The following is a 21,692-nucleotide window of genomic DNA, read 5'->3' as shown; positions in this document are numbered from 1 at the left end:
TTAGTGAGTAGTACTACCTTGAGCTGGGTGTTAAAGGCATCTATCTCCAGCAGCTTGGAGCGGGTCTCTCTCTCCACAGTGTCAAGCTGTTCTCTCAGCTGCTGCCGACTAGACTCCTTGACCTCCAACGCCTTCTGCAGCGACGACAGGGAGTCTCCTGGACAAGGACGGGGTTGTATTTATTAGTGCCCAGTGTAGCAAAAAAAATTTGCAGCAGAAAACTAAAACAAGCATTTCTTATTGGACAAGTTCGGCTAGCCCCTCCCCGTTTGGCCCGTTCATTTTGAGCCTAGTGAATATGACCCAGAGAGCAAGCGCCGTATCGGTTATTATAAACCGGGTGGTTCGAGCCCTAAATGCTGATTGGCTGAAAGCCGTGATATATCAGACCGTTCTAATTCCGTTGGTAACCAGTTTATAATAGCAATAAGGCACCTAGGGGGTTTGTGGTCGGTGGCCTATATACACACACACACCACGGCTAATGGCTGTATCCAGGCACTCCGCACTGCGTTGTGCATAAGGACTTAGCTGTGGTATACTGGCCATATACCACACCTCCTCTGGTCTTATTGCTTAAGTATAGTAGGGCAGTCAGTATTTCCCTTAGTTTTGTTTGCAGGTGGGTTACAAAGGCAACAGTTTGTCAATTAAAACTAATAGGCCAGATTATTTGCGGCGCTAGGTGGGGGGCACTTCCACACCTATACTATAAAGTGCACAACTTTTGACCAGGGATCTGGGAGACGGTCTCTGTAGAAAGATGTGCGGAGGTGAGGTGAGGAACAGTACTTACTGTGCAGGCTGTTCTGTTGAACCTGTTTGAGTTGTTCGTTTAGACACTGTTTGTCAGGGATCAGCCTGCCGAGCCACTGCTGAGAGTCCTTGGGGAAACAAACAAAGCACTTAATTAAAATCTCAGTGCAGTTATCACAAAAAGTACTATTTTGTGGGTTATAGTCCATAGGCTATAAAGGCCTGGGAAAATTGTGTAATTCAAATAAAGGCAGAGAGGAAGAGGCAAATGTCAGGCTACTTTGGTGAATTTGCAAGGTAAGACATTGCGAGATGCAGATTACAAAAACATACGAGCACGTTTCTGCCTGCCCCACCTCTCCCTCCCTCATGCTGGCCTGCCTGCCTGCTCTGTCTGTTTGCTAATGATCAGATCAAACTTTATTTGTCACATCCCTAATCTGTAGAGGGTTTGGGTGGAGGATATGCACCATAATGTCTCTCCAGAGATGCTCAATCGGGTTAAAGTCCAGGCTCTAGCTGGGCCACTCAAGGACATTCAGAGACTTGTCCCGAAGCCACTCCTTCATTGTCTTGGCTGTGTGCTTAGGGTTGTTGTGCTGTTGGAAGGTGAACCTTCACTCCAGTCTGAGGTCCAGAGCGCTCTGGAGCAGGTATTCATCACAGATCTCTTTGTAGTTTGCTCCGTTCATCTTTGCCTCGATCCTGAAGTCTCCCAGTCCCTGCTGCTGAAAAACATCTCCACAGCATGGTGCTGCCACCACCATGCTTCACCCTAGGGATGGTGCCAGGTTTCCTCCAGACATGACACTTAGCATTCAGGCCAAAGAGTAATTTTGGTTTCATTAGGCCAGAGAATCTTGTTTCTCGTGGTCTGAGAGTCTTTAGGTGCCTTTCGGCAGACTCCGAGCAGGTTGTCATGTGCCTTTTACTAAGGAATAGCTTACCCAGATCTGTGCCTCGACACAATCATGCCTCGGAGCTTTACCGACAATTCCTTCGACCTCATGGTTGGTTTTTGCTCTGACATGCACTGTCAACTGTGGGACCTTATATAGATAGGTGTGCCTTTCCAAATCATGTCCAATCAATTGAATTTACCACAGGTGAACTCCAAGTTGTAGAAACATCTCAAGGATGATCAATTGAAACAGGATGCACCTGAGCTCAATTTCGAGTCTCATGAGAAAGGGTCTGAATACTTAAGCAAATAAGGTATTTCTGTTTTTGATTATTTTAATAAGATTTGCAAACATTTCTAAAGACCTGTTTTCACTTTGTCATTATGGGGTATTGTGGGTAGATTGCTGAGATTTTTTATTTACTTAATCCATTTTAGAATACGGCTGTAACGTAACAAAATGTGGATAAAGTCAAGGCACCAGTCAAAGTTTGGACACACCTACTCATTCAAGGGTTTTTCTTTATTTTTACTATTTTCTACAGCATAGAATAATAGTGAAGACATCAAAACTATGAAATAACATATATGGAATCATGTACTAACCCAAAAAAGTGTTAAAAGAAATCCAAATATATTTTAGATTCTTCAAAGTAGCCACCCTATACCGTTACAGCTTTGGACACTTACTGGGACAGTGAATCATTTCTTCTTCTTTTGGCTCTAGAATAATGTATAGTGTCCCTTTTATTGTAAATAAAAACATAATATGTTTCTAAACACTTCTACATGAATGTGGATGCTACCATACACTACGGATAGTCCTGAATGAACCGTGAATAATGATGAGTGAAAAAGTTAGACGCCTAAATATCATACCCCCCCCCAAAATGCTAACCTCCCCTATTATTGTAATGGTGAGGGTTAGCATGTCTTGGGGGTATGATATAAAATGCTAACCTCCCCTGTTATTGTAATGGTGAGGGTTAGCATGTCTTGGGGGCATGATATAAAATGCTAACCTCCCCTGTTATTGTAATGGTGAGAGGTTAGCATGTCTTGGGGGTATGATATAAAATGCTAACCTCCCCTGTTATTGTAATGGTGAGAGGTTAGCATGTCTTGGGGTATGATATTAGTGCGTCTGTAACTTTCTCACTTATCATTATTCACGATGATCTGTAATCATGGTAGCATCCACATGAATGTATAAGTGTTTAGAAACATATTCTGTTCTTATTTACAATAAAAGTTACTAAATGTACACAACATTATTCACAATTCATCTCTATTGGGCACAAAATAATCTGAAACGAAACCGAAACAAACAGAAAATGCATGGAACAAATATGAAGTCACAAGCTTGATGTACCGTAATTGCTGGACTATTAAGTGCTCCTGAATATAAACCGCACCCACTGAATTATAAAAAAATATGTATTTTGTACATAAATAAGCCGCACATGTCTATAAGCCGCAGGTGCCTACCGGTACATTGAAACAAATTAACTTTACACAGCTTTTAAACGAAACACGGCGTTGTAACAAAAATAAATAGGCTTTAACGAAACACGGCGTTGTAACAAAAATAAATAGGCTTTAACGAAACACGGCTTGTAACAAAAATAAATAGGCTTTAACGAAACACGGCTTGTAACAAAAATAAATAGGCTTTAACGAAACACGGCTTGTAACAAAAATAAATAGGCTTTAACGAAACACGGCTTGTAACAAAAATAAATAGGCTTTAACGAAACACGGCTTGTAACAAAAATAAATAGGCTTTAACGAAACACGGCTTGTAACAAAAATTAAAACAGTAGCCTACCAAGAAAGTCATTGGTCACTATCTTCCTCCTCCTGTGCACTGAAACCACTGAAGTCATCTCCTTCGGTGTCGGAGTTGAATAGCCTCAGAATTGCTTCATCCGATGTTGGATCGTTTTCATTGTCGCTCTCGTCACTTTCATCCGGAGGCAAATACCCTGCTGAGCTCAAGCTGCCCCTTCAACACGCAGCAGTCCAGCCTTTCCAAACCCGTTGATGATAGTGGATTTTTTGACAATGCTCCACGCTGTCAGGACCCACTGGCAGACTTGACCATAAGATGCTCTTCGCCTGCGGCCCGTTTTAGTGAAGGATTTCTCCCCACTTGTCATCCAAGCCTCCCACTGAACAAGGAGCGCCACCTTAAATGCACGATTTACACTGATGTCGAGTGGCTGCAAATACTTTGGGCCATCTGCTTTTCTTCCCCTTTTCTTCCCGCTTTTGTACTGAGTCAGTTCCTCACGCTGCTGTTTCCAACATCTTATCATCGACTCATTAAGGCCAAGCTCCCATGCAGCAGCTCCATTTCCTTTTCCAACAGCCAGATCGATCACCTTCAACTTGAAAGCTGCATCATATGCATTTCCCTGTGTCTTTGCCATGATGAGGGTGACAAAATTACTACCGTAATCAGAATGATGGGAAGTTTGAGCGCGCTCGATTTACGTCACATTATGTGACGGTGCTCAGTTTTTTTTGGCGGCATGAATCTTGTGAAAGCGGGAAAAATCCATAAATTAGCCGCGTCATAGTATAAACCGCGAGGTTCAAAGTGTGGGAATAAAGTAGCGGCTTATAGTCCGGAAATTACGGTAGTCATTGCGTGCTATGAATATGGGACCAAGTACTTAACCCTTGACTACTTTAATATACATACAAGTGAATGTGTCCCCAAAATTAAAGCTGACAGTCTGCACTTTAACCTCATAGTCATTGTTTGATTTCAAATCCAAACCTTTGGAGTATAGAGCCAAAAGAAGAAACAATGCTTCACTGTCCCAATAATTATGGAGGGGACTGTATGTGTTACACAAGGTGTGTACGTACCTGCAGCTGCTGTTGGAGGTGGGTGATCTCAGCGATGCGGACCTCGCGGGTCTTGTTGGTGCTCTCGATCTCATGCCGCTGGGCAGACAGGCGGAAGCGGATGTCCTGCAGCTTGCCCTCCAGCTGGCTCTTCTTGTCGTTCTGGGGAGGGAGGGTGAAACTAATTATCATACCTTATTGTCTTTTCTTCCAAAGAACAAAGTAAAGACAGTTATGATGGTGTGTGTGTGTGTGTGTGTGTCTGTCTTTACCAGTGCCTCCAGCTCTAACTCCAGGGTCTTCTTGCGGGCTTTGAGCAGGACAATGTTCTCCTGCTCTCGGTTCCTCTGGGTCAGCAGCTCCTGCCGGCGGTTCCGCTCCCACTCCAACTGACGCTGACGCTCCAGCTCCCGCTTTGCCGCCTAGCCCGAGGAAACACAGAGGGAATGTTATACTGTATACGCAGAAATAGTGCAGAGCCAGCCGTGGTCGAGTGGTAACACTTCCAGGTCTGCGCACATATTCAACTTCCTGCCGGAGACCTGGGTTCAACCCGCGTTTCCACCTTTTTCTCTACACCCGTCTCCCCCTGTCATTAAAGCAACACAATAAGGAGAATGAATTTCTCTCTTGATCTATCCTCGCTGTCCTCCTTACTCCCCTTTTCCACCTCCTCTCCTCACCTCTCTCCTCTCAATCTCCTTGCGTCTTTCCTCCTCCCGCTGCCTCTCCATCTCCCTCTGCCTCTCCAGCTGCTTCTCCAGCTCCTGCTGCCGCCGCCTCTCCTGCTCGAGCCGCTCGCGCTCCTTCCTCTCCTGCTCCTCGCGCTCCAGCGCCGCCAGACGCTCCTGCTCCTTGCGCTGCAGCTCAAGCAGGGCCTGTCGACGCTTCTCCAGCTCCAGGTTGCCCCGCTCAAAGTTCTCCCGCTTCCTGTCCTCGAAAGTCACTTTGGGGAGAGAGAAAGAGAGAGATAGGAGGGGTCAGAGAGAGAGAGAGAGAGAGAAATGGAGAGAGAAATGGGGAACATATTTTGCCCTGTTGCCAAATTTTCAGGGGTATTTCTTGGAAAACTGGGGCCATTTTTATATACCTGTTTATATTTGAAAAGGAGCGTTTTGCTGTGTTTAAAGGGATTGGTACATACATTTTTGGACTTTAAAATTGATGATACATAGCTATAGATTCGAGAAGAACATAGCTCCCAAGCATTTTGGTTTAGTTCAACTGACGCACCGCACCCAAAACGTGAGCTCGTTTTGCTCCATTGTTCATTAACAACGTAATTGTAAACAAACACTGCATAGCTTCAGATCTATCACTTCGAGCCCATGGACAGTCAGTCACCCATAGCTCGGTCTATGAATTTAAGAGTGGTTACGTTTCTCCAGCTTCTGTTTCTCGCTCTCCTGCTCCTCTTCGGCCTCCTCTTGGACCCGCTGGTCAGTGGAGTGCAGGCTGGTGACAGACACCCCGCTACCACTACGTACCCTCCTGGAGACGGACATCAGACCACAGTCAGAGCAGCTCACTAACCTACAGCACCTCATATAGGGCATGGGTGAGCAGGACCAGGGGTTTTTCCTGACCGTGTGACTTGACCAGGAAAAACTCCTAATGGAATCAATATAGACTGATTGATAGTTAAAACAATAGGAGCCAGTGTTTTTCCGGGTCAGGTCACGGGGTTAAGGAAAAATTCCCTGGCCGTGGTGAAGGGCAATAAGATCAATAAAGCATCTTTAGACAAGACTCTCTAAGGTAAGTGCCGGTATCAATGCTCTGCAGACAGAGGTAGAGTTAAGGGGCATTGCCAGACAGCAGAGGGGACAGTGGATTGTACCTAAAGGTGGGGGGGATGAAGTCTGGGGGCAGGATAGGGGGCAGGGGCAGGCCGGACATGGCCATGTCAATCAGGTGCATGGCCAGGATGAACTCCTCGGCCGTCAGCTTGCCGTCCTGGTCGATGTCCGACAGGTTCCTATAGAGAAACAGGGAGAGGGGGAGAGAGAGAGAGAAAGACGTGTCATGTTACCACCAGCCATGCACTTCCTGTCCTGTGACTAGCAGAGTGGACGAAGGTAAAAACAAGTGCCGTTTAGGGGCACCCCGACGGCACTGATCCGAGACTAGTTTTGCGTTTCACCCTGCTAAACAGCAACTGATATGATTCGTTTTGCCATCTGATGGTTAAGCTGATCCTAGATCTGTGTCTAAAAGTAACTTCTACCCAGAGTCAGCAGAGAGAAGCAGTAGTCAGAGAACAAAGAGCAGCAATGTGTGAACATATAGGAATTAGTGGCCAAGTGTCTTAAGTATTGGCCCTGCTCCCATCTCTTACCATATGGACGCCAGCGAGGTCTGGGGCAAGCTGGACTGCATCAGGATGGTTCTTGCTTGGGGTCCTGAAAGACGAGGATAAAAACATTAGCTTTTTTGAGAAACTGCTGATGTGGACTGGACAAACCAGCAGTGTGTATTGTTGACAGACAAGGTCTTACCGGTGAGGTGGCCGCTCATCATCTTGTCGTGGCTGTTGAAGAGCTGCCGGTACTTTAGCCGGGACGAGCTGGGAACAGCCCAGTCAGTGGGAGGCTGGGGGGGCACAGGGGTGCTAAGATGGAGAGGGGCGGAGACAATATCTTATTAAATGCGTATTTTTAAACAGACTTTTTGATGATTCCTCACATCTGCTTGTATCTATTTGTTGTTTTTTTAAATAGTACTGTTGCGTTAAGTTGTGTGTTTTTGCTTTGCTGTCTGTGTCGGAGCCAGTTGGAAATTGCCTTTAAGACAAAGACAAATTTCCATGATAAACCTTTACACTCGTACCGGTATACGGGTTTGGACACTGATAAGCGCCTAAATTGGAACACAGTGGCTGTACAGTAACATGCTATACATGACGCTAGAGCTCAGGCTCTACGCTTCACAGCGCTGTATGGGTTTTGACTCACAGATGTTCTGAACTTACGCCGCACAAGATAAGAAATTGCCCCACATCCCTCCCACTAATCCCTCCTGCAACTTTTGCAAATGTTTTGTTGTCTGAGTGAGGGAAATGCTGGAAATGAAGAAGACTTGATATATTTAGAAAGATGAGATGTTGAGGATAAGAAATACCGCTTCGACGTCATACAAGCAAGCCAAAACACCTGTGAGTACAAATGTGCACTTCACATTTCCATAACATAAAACTCACGTCATATAGTGTCAACATTTATGATCACTATGTTTAATGTACAGTTACAAGATGACATGGTTTTATATCCGGGTTGTTCTGAACAGAATGTCTACTGTACATTGTAGTTGAAGCACATTATAGTTGAAGACTCTTCTTTGAGTCATAAAAGTGCATTGAAACAACTTAGGAACTGTGCACACTTTGGAGAGGTGTGTGGCGCCACTTGAACACACCAGTTAGTCTTCTCACTCAAACCCTTAAATGTGTTGTCTTATGTTGCACCTAGCCCACATTTAACAAGAATATTCTCATCACCTTACTGAATGTATCCAGAGTATTTTCACATTTAGTTGTCAACAAATGCAGTGAAAAGTACAGTAGATGTAAAATGCACATAAAATCAACAGTGTAACGTTTGGACTGAGTCTTGTTTGTGTCCTCAACATTGGTCGAATCATTTTCCAATAATCTCCAAACGGTTCCCTTTCAATTGCTACCATGCTTATGTATATGATTTTCATATTTCTTCTTTAAGAAACATTTCAATTGATCCATATAGACCAACTCCCACAAGTGTAAAGGGTTAACTTCTGAAAAAAATGTACTTGAAACATTAAGTTATTTTTGTGTAACGTTAGAAAGCAAAGCGGTCTGGACAGAAGAATTGCTTTTCTCCAACTGACAACATGGGACGTCGGCTGTGCATCTCTTTTTAACAGAGGGATCTCATCTAAAAGTGATGTGATGGCATTTTAATGAGCTAGCCTGTTGTGTGTTCAAAAAAAAAAAAGGCTCGGTGTCTAAGCACAAACACAGCTACATTTGTCCCTTTGAGTTTGGGCTCAATGAGCAGGGGCCATTCTTCCAAGTGGGTGCTCTTCCAAGTGGGTGCCGTGACTCACCTAGAAGTCTCAAAAGACTGGCCCTGCATCTTGGCACCGGAGCGGTTGGAAGAAGAGCTTTTGTTGAGTGTGGTGGCTGAGAGACAGAGACGGAGAGAAAGAGACCGAGAGAGATGGGGTCACAAAAAGAGGTTAAGAAAGGATTAAATCAACAAAGTGAGATGCTCTGAAACGTTGCCAGAGGGCTTCACTGTCATTCACTAGAACTCCGCTTTGAATAATCAGTGGTATGTCTTACGGCGATGCTGATTGGGCCATACCTGGGTGGGAGAAGCCCGTCATTGGCGCTCCGTTGGCCAAGGGGGGTACAGACGGGGGAACCGACGACACCAGAGGGGGGGACATACCCACCCCTGGCATAGGGGGCATGGGTAATGGAGGGACTGCTGGGAGGCCTGGCATTACCCCTAAACCATGCATTCCTGCAGGGTAGAATGAAGTAAGGTATGTCAGACAAACATAAGACAACAGACCTCCATTCATTTTCTGTTGAAAAGACTATTATTTTAACACTGTTTATTATTATTATTTTCCCCACTCACCCAAAGCCGATGAGTCTACAAGTGCTGAGTTCTGACTGATTCACTTGAAAATTAACAACATTAGCCTGGTCATAAACAGGCAGTGCACAGCAAAATGCCCTGGTTGTCAGGGGAAGCAACCAAATATCGACCCAGGGCGTTGCCTGTTCAAATACCAGAAACAACACGGTTGTGCTTTGAGATAATAGGAAGTTAACGGTTTTAAATTGCCCCAGTGAAACATCTAGCTACAGTTAAAGTCGGAAGTTTACATACACTTAGGTTGGAGTCATTAAAACTAGTTTTTTAACCACTCCACAAATGTCTCGTTAACAAACTATAGTTTTGGCAAGTCAGTTAGGACATCTAGTTTGCGCATGACACAAGCAATTTTTCCAACAATTGGTTACAGACAGATTATTTCACTTATAATTCACTGTATCACAATTCCAGTGGGTCAGAAGTTTACATACACTAAGTTGACTGTGCCTTTATTAAACAGCTTGGAAAATTCCAGAAAATTCCGTCATGGATTTAGAAGCATTTGATAGGCTAATTGACATCCTTTGAGTAAATTGGATGTGTTACCTGTGGATGTACTTCAAGGCCTACCATCAAACTCGGTGCCTCTTTGCTTGACATCATTGGAAAATCAAAAGGAGAGCAACTTCCTTGGGAGCAACTTCCAAAAGCCTGAAGGTATCACGTTCATCTGTACAAACAATAGTACGCAAGTATAAGCACCATGGGACCACGCAGCCGTCATACCGCTCACGAAGGAGATGCGTATAGTCTCCTAGAGATGAATGTACTTTGGTGCGAAAAGTGCAAATCAATCCCAGAACAACAGCAAAGGACCTTGTGAAGATGCTGGAGGAAACGGGTACAAAAGTATCTATATCCACAGTAAAACAAGTCCTGTATCGACATAACCTGAAAGGACACTCAGCAAGGAAGAAGCCACTGCTCCAAAACTGCCATTAAAAAGCCAGACTACGATTTGCAACTGCACTGTTTGGCCATGATGACCATTGTTATGTTTGGAGGAAAAAGGGGGAGGCTTGCAAGCCGAAGAACACCATCCCAACCATGAAGCATCGGGGTGGCAGCTTCATGTTGTGGGGGTGCTTTGCTGCAGGAGGGACTGGTGCACTTCACAAAATTGATGGCACCATGAGGAGGGGAAATTATGTGGATATATTGAAGCAACATCTCACGACATCAGTCAGGAAGTTAAAGCTTGGTCGCAAATGGGTCTTCCAAATGGACAATGACCCCAAGCATACTTCCAAAGTTGTGGCAAAATGGCTTAAGGACAACAAAGTCAATGTATTGGAGTGGCCTTCACAAAGCCCTGACCTCAATCCTATAGAAAATTTGTGAGCAAAACTGAAAAAGTGTGTGCGAGCAAGGAGGCCTACAAACCTGACTCCGTTAAACCAGCTCTGTCAGGACGAATGGGCCAACATTCACTCTACTTCTTGTGGGAAGCTTGTGGAAGGCTACCCGAAACGTTTGACCCAAGTTAAACAATTTAAAGGCAATGCTACAAAATACGAATTGAGTGTATGTAAACTTCTGACCCACTGGGAATGTGATCAAAGAAATAAAAGCTGAAATAAATAATTCTCGCTACTATTATTCTGACATTTCACATTCTTAAAATAAAGTGGTGATGCTAACTGACCTAAGATGGGGAATTTTTACTAGGATTAAATGTCAGGAATTGTGAAAAACTGAGTTTAAATGTATTTGGCTAAGGTGTATGTAAACTTCCGACTTCAACTGTATGAACATAGATGGTGCAGATGATATGGCAGAGTTGGCTTTGAGCACTCTAAAGTCCATTTAGTTAATGGTGGCCATGGGGACAGTAACATGGGTGTATCTCATAGCCTAGTGGCACACACTCCTAGTCTCTTGTACATCACCTGCATTGATCTGAAAGAACAAGTGGACAGGTAAAAGCAAAAATGTACTTTTTTTTTGCTGCATCTACCACACTGCTTTTACCTATCCTGCTGTACAGATCAGTGCAGATGGAGAAAAGGAAGCCCCTTTAGACTATTGAGACGCACGCTGCCCCTGTCTAATCCCTTACCAAAGGGTGCGGTGGGTGGCGGGGGCAGGGTGAGGGGCGGCTGCTTCATGGAGGGGGGCAGAGAGGGGGGCAGGGGGTGACCCTGCAGCTTGAGCTTGATTAGCTTCATGGCGATGGAGAACTCATGCATGTCCATCTTCCCATCATTGTTCATATCGGCCAGGGCCCTGAGAGAGGGAGCGAGAGCAAGAGAGGGAGAAAGTAAAGATTTGATTACATTATACTGATTATTATCATTGTTGTTCACAATATGTCTGTGCGGATGTCATGTCAATAAAGCAATTGAAGAGCGAGGGAGGGGTGAGAGAAAGATAAAAGGAGAGAAAGAAGGAATGAGTGAAACTGGAGTGGAAGACAGAGGGAGGAGAATGACAAAAACCAGAGAAGGGCAAAGAGAGAGACAACAGTGGTTGACATTAGCAGCAGATTGAGTTAAGAATTGGAAAGATGGAGTGAGAGGAGATACTCACCATATCTGTGCCAGGATGGGAGGGGGCAGGCCTGACTGCAGGAAGAAATTCCTGGCCTGGTCACCTACGGACAATGAGAAGGGAAAATTACATTATAATACTGTTGAGTCTGTTGTACACCATTATGAATATATCTATTCAAACACAGAGAGAAAAGGCCAGTTGGTTCCTCTTTCAAGAGGAATCATAGGGCAAATGATTTCAATTTGAACACAATCAGCAATTTTGAGACTTGTTGCTGAAGTAGCAGAGTGAAACAAGCACTAACACTTCTCGAAAATTGTGTGAGGAGGTTCTGCAAGGTTATGTTGAACATCAAAACACCCAAGGCAATGATATCAGATGATAATATGAGTGAGTGTGAGTGACTGAAATGTCCTTTCTGAAAGTGAGAAAAGTGGAGAATGACGTGGCTTGCTACGGTGTGGGCTGTAGGGAATGAAACACTTCAAGGCCTGCCCTAGACTCAGTCCACCAGGCTTCATTCAATCAGGTCCTTTTTACATCAGCCGATGTCAAAGTGCTGTACAGAAACCCATCCTAAAACCCCAAACAGCGAGCAATGCAGATATAGAAGCACTAACCCTTCACCTTTGACCTGGTACTCTGTGTGTAATATAAGAGAAAGCCCTTATGAAGTGACCTTCTGCTATCTTCAAGCAACTTCTGCCTGACATGATGTACTGCAAAGACTGTCCTCCACCGCGCTTTCCCTTCATTTGTCCATCCCCTCCCTTGCTGTGAGTAAAGCTAACCTGTGATGTAGCCAGCTGGTGAGGGGGCCAGGCTGACAAACTGCTGGTCATGTTTGGCTCGCTCGTCCAAAGAGATCACCCAGGTGTCCAGACCTCCTGAGAGAGAGAAAGATCAGTTGAAGCTCTCGCCTGTGTGTGTGTGTGTGAGAGAGGGGGGTTAAGTCCACCATAGACTATGGCTGTATCCTAAATGCTACCCCATTCCCTATATAGTGCGCTATATAGTATACACCTCTTACTCTACGAGGTACGGCTCCTGCTGCTTTTCTGTTCTAACCTGATAACAAATTGCACCCACCTGGTGTCTGTCTAAATCAGTCCCTGATTAAAGGGGAACAGTGCTAAAATGCAGTGGAACTGGCTCTGAGGTTCAGAGTTGATGTTGAGGAATGTAGGGGAAAGGGTGGCATTAAGGATGCAGCCATTGCGGTCCAGCAGGCAGGCTTCCACCACCTGGGAGTAATAACTTGATAGTGGCCCTTCCTTCGTGCTGAAGTTACAGTATAACTCTCAATAACCCATGTGTAGAGGGAGATCAGGACACACACACCTGCACGCAGGCACGCAGCTGCGCGCACAGACATTTCTCAGACACACTTGCACGCTTGTGACTCACACAGACGGTTGTCAATCTGGTTGGGTGGCACTCACCTCCGAAGGGCGTGGGAAACTGAGCCATTGTTCAGTGGGTCAGTCAACTGCAGCCTCGCTGCAAACACCTGAAAGACAGGAAGGTCCGGAACAGTCAACAGGTCCACAACTGTGTCTATATCCTCTCCTCTCCTCCATCTCCCAAAGCAGCTTCATGTTCTATGCCTTTTTTCTATTCCTTTCCTCAGAGGGAGGCCAGGCCAGGCAGCAAGTTGTTAACAGACAAGGTTAACATTTTGCAATAGAGACTTGTTTGGTAATAGGTTGATAGGCCTAAATGCATCACTTGTCTGTAAAGTACAGCGAGTCGGTCAGTGGTGTTGCACTGACAGGCAAATGGTTGTCGTGGGGTGCATCCCAAAAGGAACCCTATTCCCTTTATAGTGCATTGCTTACTGGTCAAAGGTGGTGCATTATAAATGGAATAAGGTGCCATTTGAGACAACCATTATGTATGGGTGGATTGTCATCTGGTTAACAACACTGAATTCGAGGTTAGCAAAACTAAACCCTGCATGAGCGTACCAGCTGTTCGGGACGAATATGTGATCACGCTCTCTGTAGCCGACGTGAGTAAGACTTTAAACAGGTAAACATTCACAAGGCCGCAGGGACAGACTGATTACCAGGATGCATACTCAGAGCATTATCAACCTCTACCTGACCCAGTCTGTAATGTTTCAAGCAGACCCAAGAACGCAAAGGTAACCTGTCTAAATGACTAGCACCCCTTAGCAGTCACATCTGTAGCCAAGAAATTATTTGAAAGGCTGGTCACGGCTCACAACACCATCAACCCAGACACCGTGGACCAACTAATTCGCATACCACCCAACAGCTCTACAGATGACACAATTGCTATTGCATTCCACACTGCCATTTCCCATCTGGACAAAAGGAACACCTACATGAGAATGCTGTTCATTGTCTACAGCTCTGCGTTCAACCTCAGAGCTCTCCAAGTTCATCACGAAGCTATGGACTCTGGGATTAAACACCTCCCTCTGAACTGGACACTGGACCCTGGACACCCCCCCAACACCATAATTAAGTTTGCTGACGACACGGTGGTAGGCCAGATCACCGACGACGATGATCACCGACGACGATGGCAGTAGGTAGCCGAGCTGTTAAGAGCGAAAAGGTGAAAAATCTGTCGATGTGCCCTTTATTTTACCTTTATTTAACTAGGCAAGTCAGTTAAGAACAAATTCTTATTTTCAATGACGGCCTAGGAACAGTGCGTTAACTGCTTGTTCAGGGGCAGAACGACAGATTTTCTACATTGTCAGCTCTGGGATTTGAACTTGCAACCTTTCGGTTACTAGTCCAACACTCTAACCACTAGGCTACCCTGCCACCCCTTGAGCAAGGCACTTAAACCTAATTGCTCCTGTAAGTCACTCTGGATAAGAGTGTCTGCTAAATAACTCAAATTAAGGTGTAGACCTTACCGTGAAATGCTTACTTACAAGCCCTTAACCCACAATACAGTTCAAAATATTTACAAAAACGAAAGTTTTAAATAAATAAATAAATAAACAACAAGGCTATACACAGGGGGTACCGGTACCGAGTCAATGTGTGGGGGTACAGGTTAGTCGAGGTAATTTGTAAAGTGACTATGCATACACAATAAACAGCAAGTAGCAGCAGTGTAAAAACAAAGGTGGGGCGGGTGTCAATGTAAATAGTCCGGGTGGCCATTTGATTAATTGTTCAGCAGTCTTATTGCTTGGGGGTAGAAGCTGTTAAGGAGCTTTTTGGTTCAAGTTTGGAACCAATAGGACCCTGAACAGCTTCTACCCCCGAGCCATAATACTGCTAAATAGTTAAAACAGTTAACCAATAGTTACCCTGAATATCTGCATTGACACTTTTTGCAGTAACTCTTTTGACTCATCACAAGTGCTGCTGTTACTGTTAATTATCTATCCTGTTGCCTAGTCACTTTATCCCTACATCTATACCTAATTTACCTTGTACCCATGCACATTGGCTCGGTACTGGTACCCCGTCAATATAGCAAAGTTATCATTACTTGTGTTATTATTTTTCTATGTTTCTATTATTATAATAATTTTTAAAAAATCTCACTACATTGTTGGGAAGGGCCCGCATGGAAGCATTTCACTGTTAGTGTACACCTGTTGTTAACGAAGCATGTGACAAATAACACTTCATTTGATTTTGATTAGGCAGAACTCTGGCCTTAAAATGGCCTAGCTACATCCTGGGGTGGCTGTCACAAGAGGGGAAGAAGGGGGACAGAAGGGCCCTCTTCATGTTTTTATAAAGTGGATGAATGAGATTTTATTTAACTAGGCAAGTCAGTTAAGAACAAATTCTTATTTACAATGACAGCCTAACGACGCTGGGCCAATTGTTTGCCGCCCTCTGGGACTCCCAATCATGTCCGGTTGTGATACAGCCTGGAATCGAACCAGGGTATGTAGTGATGCCTCTAGCACTGAGATGCAGTGCCTTAGATACAAAGATGGGGGGGAAGATAGCGGGAGAGGGAACGGAAGAGAGGCAATGTTATCTCCCAGCTGTGTAAACGTCATGGTGAGAAAGGACAGCCATAGCCGGGGTATCAGTAAAACAAAGACATGGGGGAAGGGAGCAGCACACACAGACACAAACACCCCCCAAGGTATTTTAATCAGAGCCAGACCACTCCTCCCGTACAGCCCTCACAGTGGGAGCCCCAAGCAGGCTGAAACATTTCAATGACAAGGAGACACAGGCACTGTATTCTTCTCTCTGTTCATAAAAAAATAAGTAATTTCCCATGACATGTACATACTAGGCAGTGTCTGTTTGGTAAAAAAAAAAGAAAAGAAAAGAAGCTTGTTCGTGTGCGTTAATTATGGGAGTAGTGACTGTTTCCGGAGCTTTGAGAGGTTCTGTTTCGTAAGAGCAAAGCCAGGCCAGCAGTGCACTGACGCTGCTACCAGCTTCGCTCTCTGTCCTCCAGGCAGAAAGAGCCGAGAAAAGGCAGAGCAGATTACCATGCTGTTCCACAGTGATTCATCATCCTACACTTCATTCACGTCGCCCTCGAGAGGCACACAAGAGCCTCGTCACACATTCTGAGCTAGCCTCACACTTAGTGACTCACAGACACGCACGCCTCGCACATACCAAGCAAATGAGGGCGGGGCAAGGCTGTTTTGTCCCTCTGACCTAGTTTATCCCTCAAACTTTTCTGATTGTCTTTGGTGGTGATGAGTGTTTCCCTGTGACCCAGGGTCTTGAACAGGACAGTTCAGAGAGAGAAACATAGGCTAGGCTGCAAGGTGGATTTATCTACATAATCTGGTCACTTGGCAAACTCCTGTTGTGGTGGAACGCCCCTTATAAGACAGACAGGCTAGACGCCTAGGGCTGGGGCTAGTGCACCACCGCACATGATGTCATAGCAGAGGTATGCAGTCTGAGGGAGGGCATAGCCCAATGCAGGGTCAGAAGTGACAGAGAGCAAACAGACTGACAGACACACCTGGCACACAGGTGAAGGGGAGAATTGTTCTTAAATCAACTGGATTTGAAGCCTATTCCGCAGAAGACAAGGCCAGGCCAAAATAATGTATTTTTGAAGGACATCACATGGAGTTGGATTTGGTATTTTATTTAACAGATTAAATACAATTACATAAAAAAGGAGGCTTACGATTTTGGAAGGCCAATCACTACATACACTCATGTTACATACACCCCTGTTCCACCCTTCAAGGGCAGATATTAATGCAGTAACACTAACTAGTGTTAGCACATACAGTCAGGAAGAACTATTGGATATCAGAGTGACGTCAACTTACCAACACTACGACCAGGAATACAACTCTCCCGAAGCGGATCCTTTGTCCGAACCACCCAGGGCATCTGAACTGATTCCAGAGGATGACCCAAAACAAGGTCGCTGCAGAAGAGGTAGACGGAGCGGCCTTCAGGTCAGACTTCGGAGGTGCACACACCACCCACCGCTTCCGAGTTTATTACTCGCTAACGTCCAGTCTAGACAACAAGGTAGACGAAATTAGGGCAAGGGTTGCTTTCCAGAGAGACTTTAGGGATTGTAACATACTCTGTTTCACAGAAACATAGAACTCCCGGGATATGTCGGTACAGCCACCGGGATCCTTTGTGCATCGTGCCTACAGAAATAAACATCTCTCCAGGAAGGAGGAGGGCGGGAGTGTGTTTCATGATGAACAACTCATGGTGTAATTGTAACAACATACAGGAACTTAAGTCCTTTTGTTCACCTGACCTAGAATTCCTCACAATTAAATGCAGACCGTATTATCTCCCCAGAGAATTCTCGTTGGTTATTGTCACAGCCGTGTATATCCCCCCTCAAAGAACTTCATTGGACTTTATGCAAACTGGAAACCATATATCCTGAGGCTGCATTTATTGTAGATGGGGATTTTAACAAAGTCAATTTGAGAACAAGGCTACCTAAATTGTATCAGCATATTTATTGTAGTACTTGCCCTGGCAGAACTCTGGATCACTGCAACTCTATCTTCCGTGATGCAAACAAGCCCCCCCTGCCCTCCCTTTGGCAAATCTGACCACGAATCCATTTAGCTCCTCCCTTCCTATAGGCAGAAACTCAAACAGGATGTACCCGTGACAAGGTCTATTTACCGCTGGTCTGACCAATCGGAATCCACACTTCAAGATTGCTTTGATCACCCGTACATGTTCCGGGTAGCCTCAGAGAATAATATTGATTTATGCACTGATTCGGTGAGTGAGTTTATAAGTAATAGGAGATGCATAGGAGATGTTGTACCTACTGTTGTACCTACTGTGACTATTAATTCTTACCCTAACCAGAAACTGTGGATAGATGGCGGCATTCGCGCAAAACTGAGAGCGAACCACCACATTTAACCATGGAAAGTTGACTGGGAATATGGCCGAATACAAACAGTGTAGTTATTCCCGCAGCAAGGTAATAAAACAAGGGAAATGTAAGTATAGAGACAAAGTGAAGTTGCAATTCAAAGGCTCAGACACGAGATGTACGTGGCAGGGTCTACAGACAATTACAGACTACAAAAGAAAAACCAGCCACGTCACAGACACTGACATCGACCCCACCTGAACAAGAGGAATACCTATATGTTCGTTGACTACAGGTCAGCATTCAACACCATAGTACCCTCCAAGCTCATCAATAAGCTTGAGGCCCTGGGTCTCAAACTCGCCCTGTGCAATTGGGTCCTGGACTTCCTGATGGGCCGCCCACAGGTGGTGAAGGTAGGAAACAACATCTCCACTTCACTGATCCTCAACACTGGGGCCCCACAAGGGAGCATGCTCAGCCCCCTCCTGTACTTCCTGTTCACCCATGACTACATGATCATGCACGCCTCCAACTCAATCATCAAGTTTGCAGATGACACAACAGTAGTAGGCTTGATTACCAACAAAGACGAGACAGCCTATAGGGAGGAGGTGAGGGCCCTGGGAGTGTGGTGCCCCTTTACTTTCAGTGCAGCAAACTCTCTCCAGAAGTTCAGTGAGGATCTCTGAATGATCCAATGTTGACCTAAATGACTAATGATGATAAATACAATCCACCTGTGTGTAATCAAGTCTCCGTATAAATGCACCTGCACTGTGATAGTCTCAGAGGTCCGTTAAAAGCGCAGAGAGCATCATGAAGAACAAGGAACACATCAGGCAGGTCCAAGATACTGTTGTGAAGAAGTTTAAAGCCGGATTTGGATACAAAAAGATTTCCCAAGCTTTAAACATCCCAAGAAGCACTGTGCAAGTGATAATATTGAAATGGAAGGAGTATCAGACCACTGCAAATCTACCTAGACCTGGCCATCACTCTAAACTTTCAGCTCATACAAGGAGAAGACTGATCAGAGATGCAGCCAAGAGGCCCATGATCACTCTGGATGAACTGCAGAGATCTACAGCTGAGGTGGGAGACTCTGTCCATAGGACAACAATCAGTCGTATATTGCACAAATCTGGCCTTTATGGAAGAGTGGCAAGAAGAAAGCCATTTCTTAAAGATATCCATAAAAAGTGTAGTTTAAAGTTTGCCACAAGCCACCTGGGAGACACACCAAACATGTGGAAGAAGGTGCTCTGGTCAGATGAAACCAAAATTGAACTTTTTGGCAACAATGCAAAACGTTATGTTTGACGTAAAAGCAACACAGCTCATCACCCTGAACACACCATCCCCACTGTCAAACATGGTGGTGGCAGCATCATGGTTTGGGCCTGCTTTTCTTCAGCAGGGACAGGGAAGATGGTTAAAATTGATGGGAAGATGGATGGAGCCAAATACAGGACCATTCTGGAAGAAAACCTGATGGAGTCTGCAAAAGACCTGAGACTGGGATGGAGATTTGTCTTCCAACAAGACAATGATCCAAAACATAAAGCAAAATCTACAATGGTATGGTTCAAAAATAAACATATCCAGGTGTTAGAATGGCCAAGTCAAAGTCCAGACCTGAATCCAATCGAGAATCTGTGGAAAGAACTGAAAACTGCTGTTCACAAATGCTCTCCATCCAACCTCACTGAGCTCGAGCTGTTTTGCATGGAGGAATGGGAAAAAATTTCAGTCTCTCGATGTGCAAAACTGATAGAGACATACCCCAAGCGACTTACAGCTGTAATCGCAGCAAAAGGTGGCGCTACAAAGTATTAACTTAAGGGGGCTGAATAATTTTGCACGCCCAATTTTTTCAGTTTTTGATTTGTTAAAAAAGTTTGAAATATCCAATAAATGTCGTTCCACTTCATGATTGTGTCCCACTTGTTGTTGATTCTTCACAAAAAAATACAGTTTTATATCTTTATGTTTGAAGCCTGAAATGTGGCAAAAGGTTGCAAAGTTCAAGGGGGCCGAATACTTTCGCAAGGCACTGTATATACACACTGCTCAAAAAAATAAAGGGAACACCTAAACAACACAATGTAACTCCAAGTCAATCACACTTCTGTGAAATCAAACTGTCCACTTAGGAAGCAACACTGATTGACAATAAATTTCACATGCTTTTGTGCAAATGGAATAGACAACAGGTGGAAATTATAGGCAATTAACAAGACACCCAATAAAAGGAGTGGTTCTGCAGGTGATAACCACAGACCACTTCTCAGTTCCTATGCTTCCTTGCTGATGTTTTGGTCACTTTTGAATGCTGGCGGTGCTTTCACTCTAGTGGTAGCATGAGACGGAGTCTACAACCCACACAAGTGGCTCAGGTAGTGCAGCTCATCCAGGATGGCACATCAATGCGAGCTGCATTGCTGTGTCTGTCAGCGTAGTGTCCAGAGCATGGAGGCGCTACCAGGAGACAGGCCAGTACATCAGGAGACATGGAGGAGGCCGTAGGAGGGCAACAACCCAGCAGCAGGACCGCTACCTCCGCCTTTGTGCAAGGAGGAGCAGGAGGAGCACTGCCAGAGCCCTGCAAAATGACCTCCAGCAGGCCACAAATGTGCATGTGTCTGCTCAAACAGTCAGAAACAGACTCCATGAGGGTGGTATGAGGACCCGACGTCCACAGGTGGGGGTTGAGCTTACAGCCCAACACCGTGCAGGGTGTTTGGCATTTGCCAGAGAACACCAAGATTGGAAAATTCACCACTGGCGCCCTGTGCTCTTCACAGATGAAAGCAGGTTCACACAGAGCACGTGACAGAGTCTGGAGACGCTGTGGAAGACATTCTGCTGCCTGCAACATCCTCCAGCATGACCGGTTTGGCGGTGGGTCAGTCATGGTGTGGGGTGGCATTTCTTTGGGGGGCCGCACACCTCCATGTGCTCGCCAGAGGTAGCCTGACTGCCATTAGGTACCGAGATGAGATCCTCAGACCCATTGTGAGACCATATGCTGGTGCGGTTGGCCCTGGGTTCCTCCTAATGCAAGACAATGCTAGACCTCATGTGGCTGGAGTGTGTCAGCAGTTCCTGCAAGAGGAAGGCATTAATGCTATGGACTGGCCCGCCCGTTCCCCAGACCTGAATCCAATTGAGCACATCTGGGACATCATGTCTCGCTCCATCCACCAACGCCACTTTGCACCAGACTGTCCAGGAGTTGGCGGATGCTTTAGTCCAGGTCTGGGAGGAGATCCCTCAGGAGACCATCCGCCACCTCATCAGGAGCATGCCCAGGCGTTGTAGGGAGGTCATACTGGCACGTGGAGGCCACACACTACTGAGCCTCATTTTGAATCGTTTTAAGGACATTACATCAAAGTTGGATCAGCCTGTAGTGTGGTTTTCCACTTTAATTTTGAGTGTGACTCTAAATCCAGACCTCCATGGGTTGATACATTTGATTTCTATTGATAATTTTTGTGTGATTTTGTTGTCAGCACATTCAACTATGTAAAGAAAAAAGTATTTAATAAGAATATTTCATTCATTCAGATCTAGGATGTGTTATTTTAGTGTCCCCTTTATTTTTTTGAGCAGTATATATATATTATATATTCCACACACACACACACGTCTCTATATGTTAAACTTTGAATATCCCACAGAGCACCATTAAATCCATTGTTAATTTTTCTTTTTTTAAATATGGCACCACA

General features: G+C 45.1%; 1 protein-coding gene across 5 annotated transcripts in view; it reads right to left on the bottom strand.

Annotated features, from left to right (window-relative positions):
- Nucleotides 1-21,692, bottom strand: part of itsn1 (intersectin 1 (SH3 domain protein)) — a 70,280-nt gene that overhangs the window by 33,294 nt on the left and 15,294 nt on the right. For 4 of the 5 annotated variants that reach the window (XM_042324110.1, XM_042324112.1, XM_042324113.1 and 1 more), the window contains exons 2-17: nucleotides 16,919-17,114; nucleotides 13,095-13,162; nucleotides 12,444-12,539; nucleotides 11,689-11,752; nucleotides 11,219-11,385; nucleotides 8,857-9,018; nucleotides 8,597-8,672; nucleotides 7,012-7,124; nucleotides 6,852-6,915; nucleotides 6,354-6,491; nucleotides 5,892-6,004; nucleotides 5,197-5,459; nucleotides 4,786-4,935; nucleotides 4,535-4,675; nucleotides 797-884; nucleotides 18-157 (exon numbers count right to left, since the gene is read on the bottom strand). In XM_042324110.1, the coding sequence (XP_042180044.1) occupies nucleotides 18-157; nucleotides 797-884; nucleotides 4,535-4,675; nucleotides 4,786-4,935; nucleotides 5,197-5,459; nucleotides 5,892-6,004; nucleotides 6,354-6,491; nucleotides 6,852-6,915; nucleotides 7,012-7,124; nucleotides 8,597-8,672; nucleotides 8,857-9,018; nucleotides 11,219-11,385; nucleotides 11,689-11,752; nucleotides 12,444-12,539; nucleotides 13,095-13,122 (1,803 nt within the window). In that variant the 5' untranslated portion in view covers nucleotides 13,123-13,162; nucleotides 16,919-17,114. The remainder of the gene's footprint in view (nucleotides 1-17; nucleotides 158-796; nucleotides 885-4,534; nucleotides 4,676-4,785; nucleotides 4,936-5,196; nucleotides 5,460-5,891; nucleotides 6,005-6,353; nucleotides 6,492-6,851; nucleotides 6,916-7,011; nucleotides 7,125-8,596; nucleotides 8,673-8,856; nucleotides 9,019-11,218; nucleotides 11,386-11,688; nucleotides 11,753-12,443; nucleotides 12,540-13,094; nucleotides 13,163-16,918; nucleotides 17,115-21,692) is intronic. The other variant, XM_042324111.1, reaches the window with a different exon arrangement.

The sequence above is a fragment of the Oncorhynchus tshawytscha genome, linkage group LG07 (assembly GCF_018296145.1).
Source record: "Oncorhynchus tshawytscha isolate Ot180627B linkage group LG07, Otsh_v2.0, whole genome shotgun sequence".
Taxonomy (NCBI): Eukaryota; Metazoa; Chordata; class Actinopteri; order Salmoniformes; family Salmonidae; genus Oncorhynchus; species Oncorhynchus tshawytscha.
The sequence above is the reverse complement of the archived record's forward strand: the minus strand, read 5'-3'. Positions and strand labels throughout refer to the sequence as shown.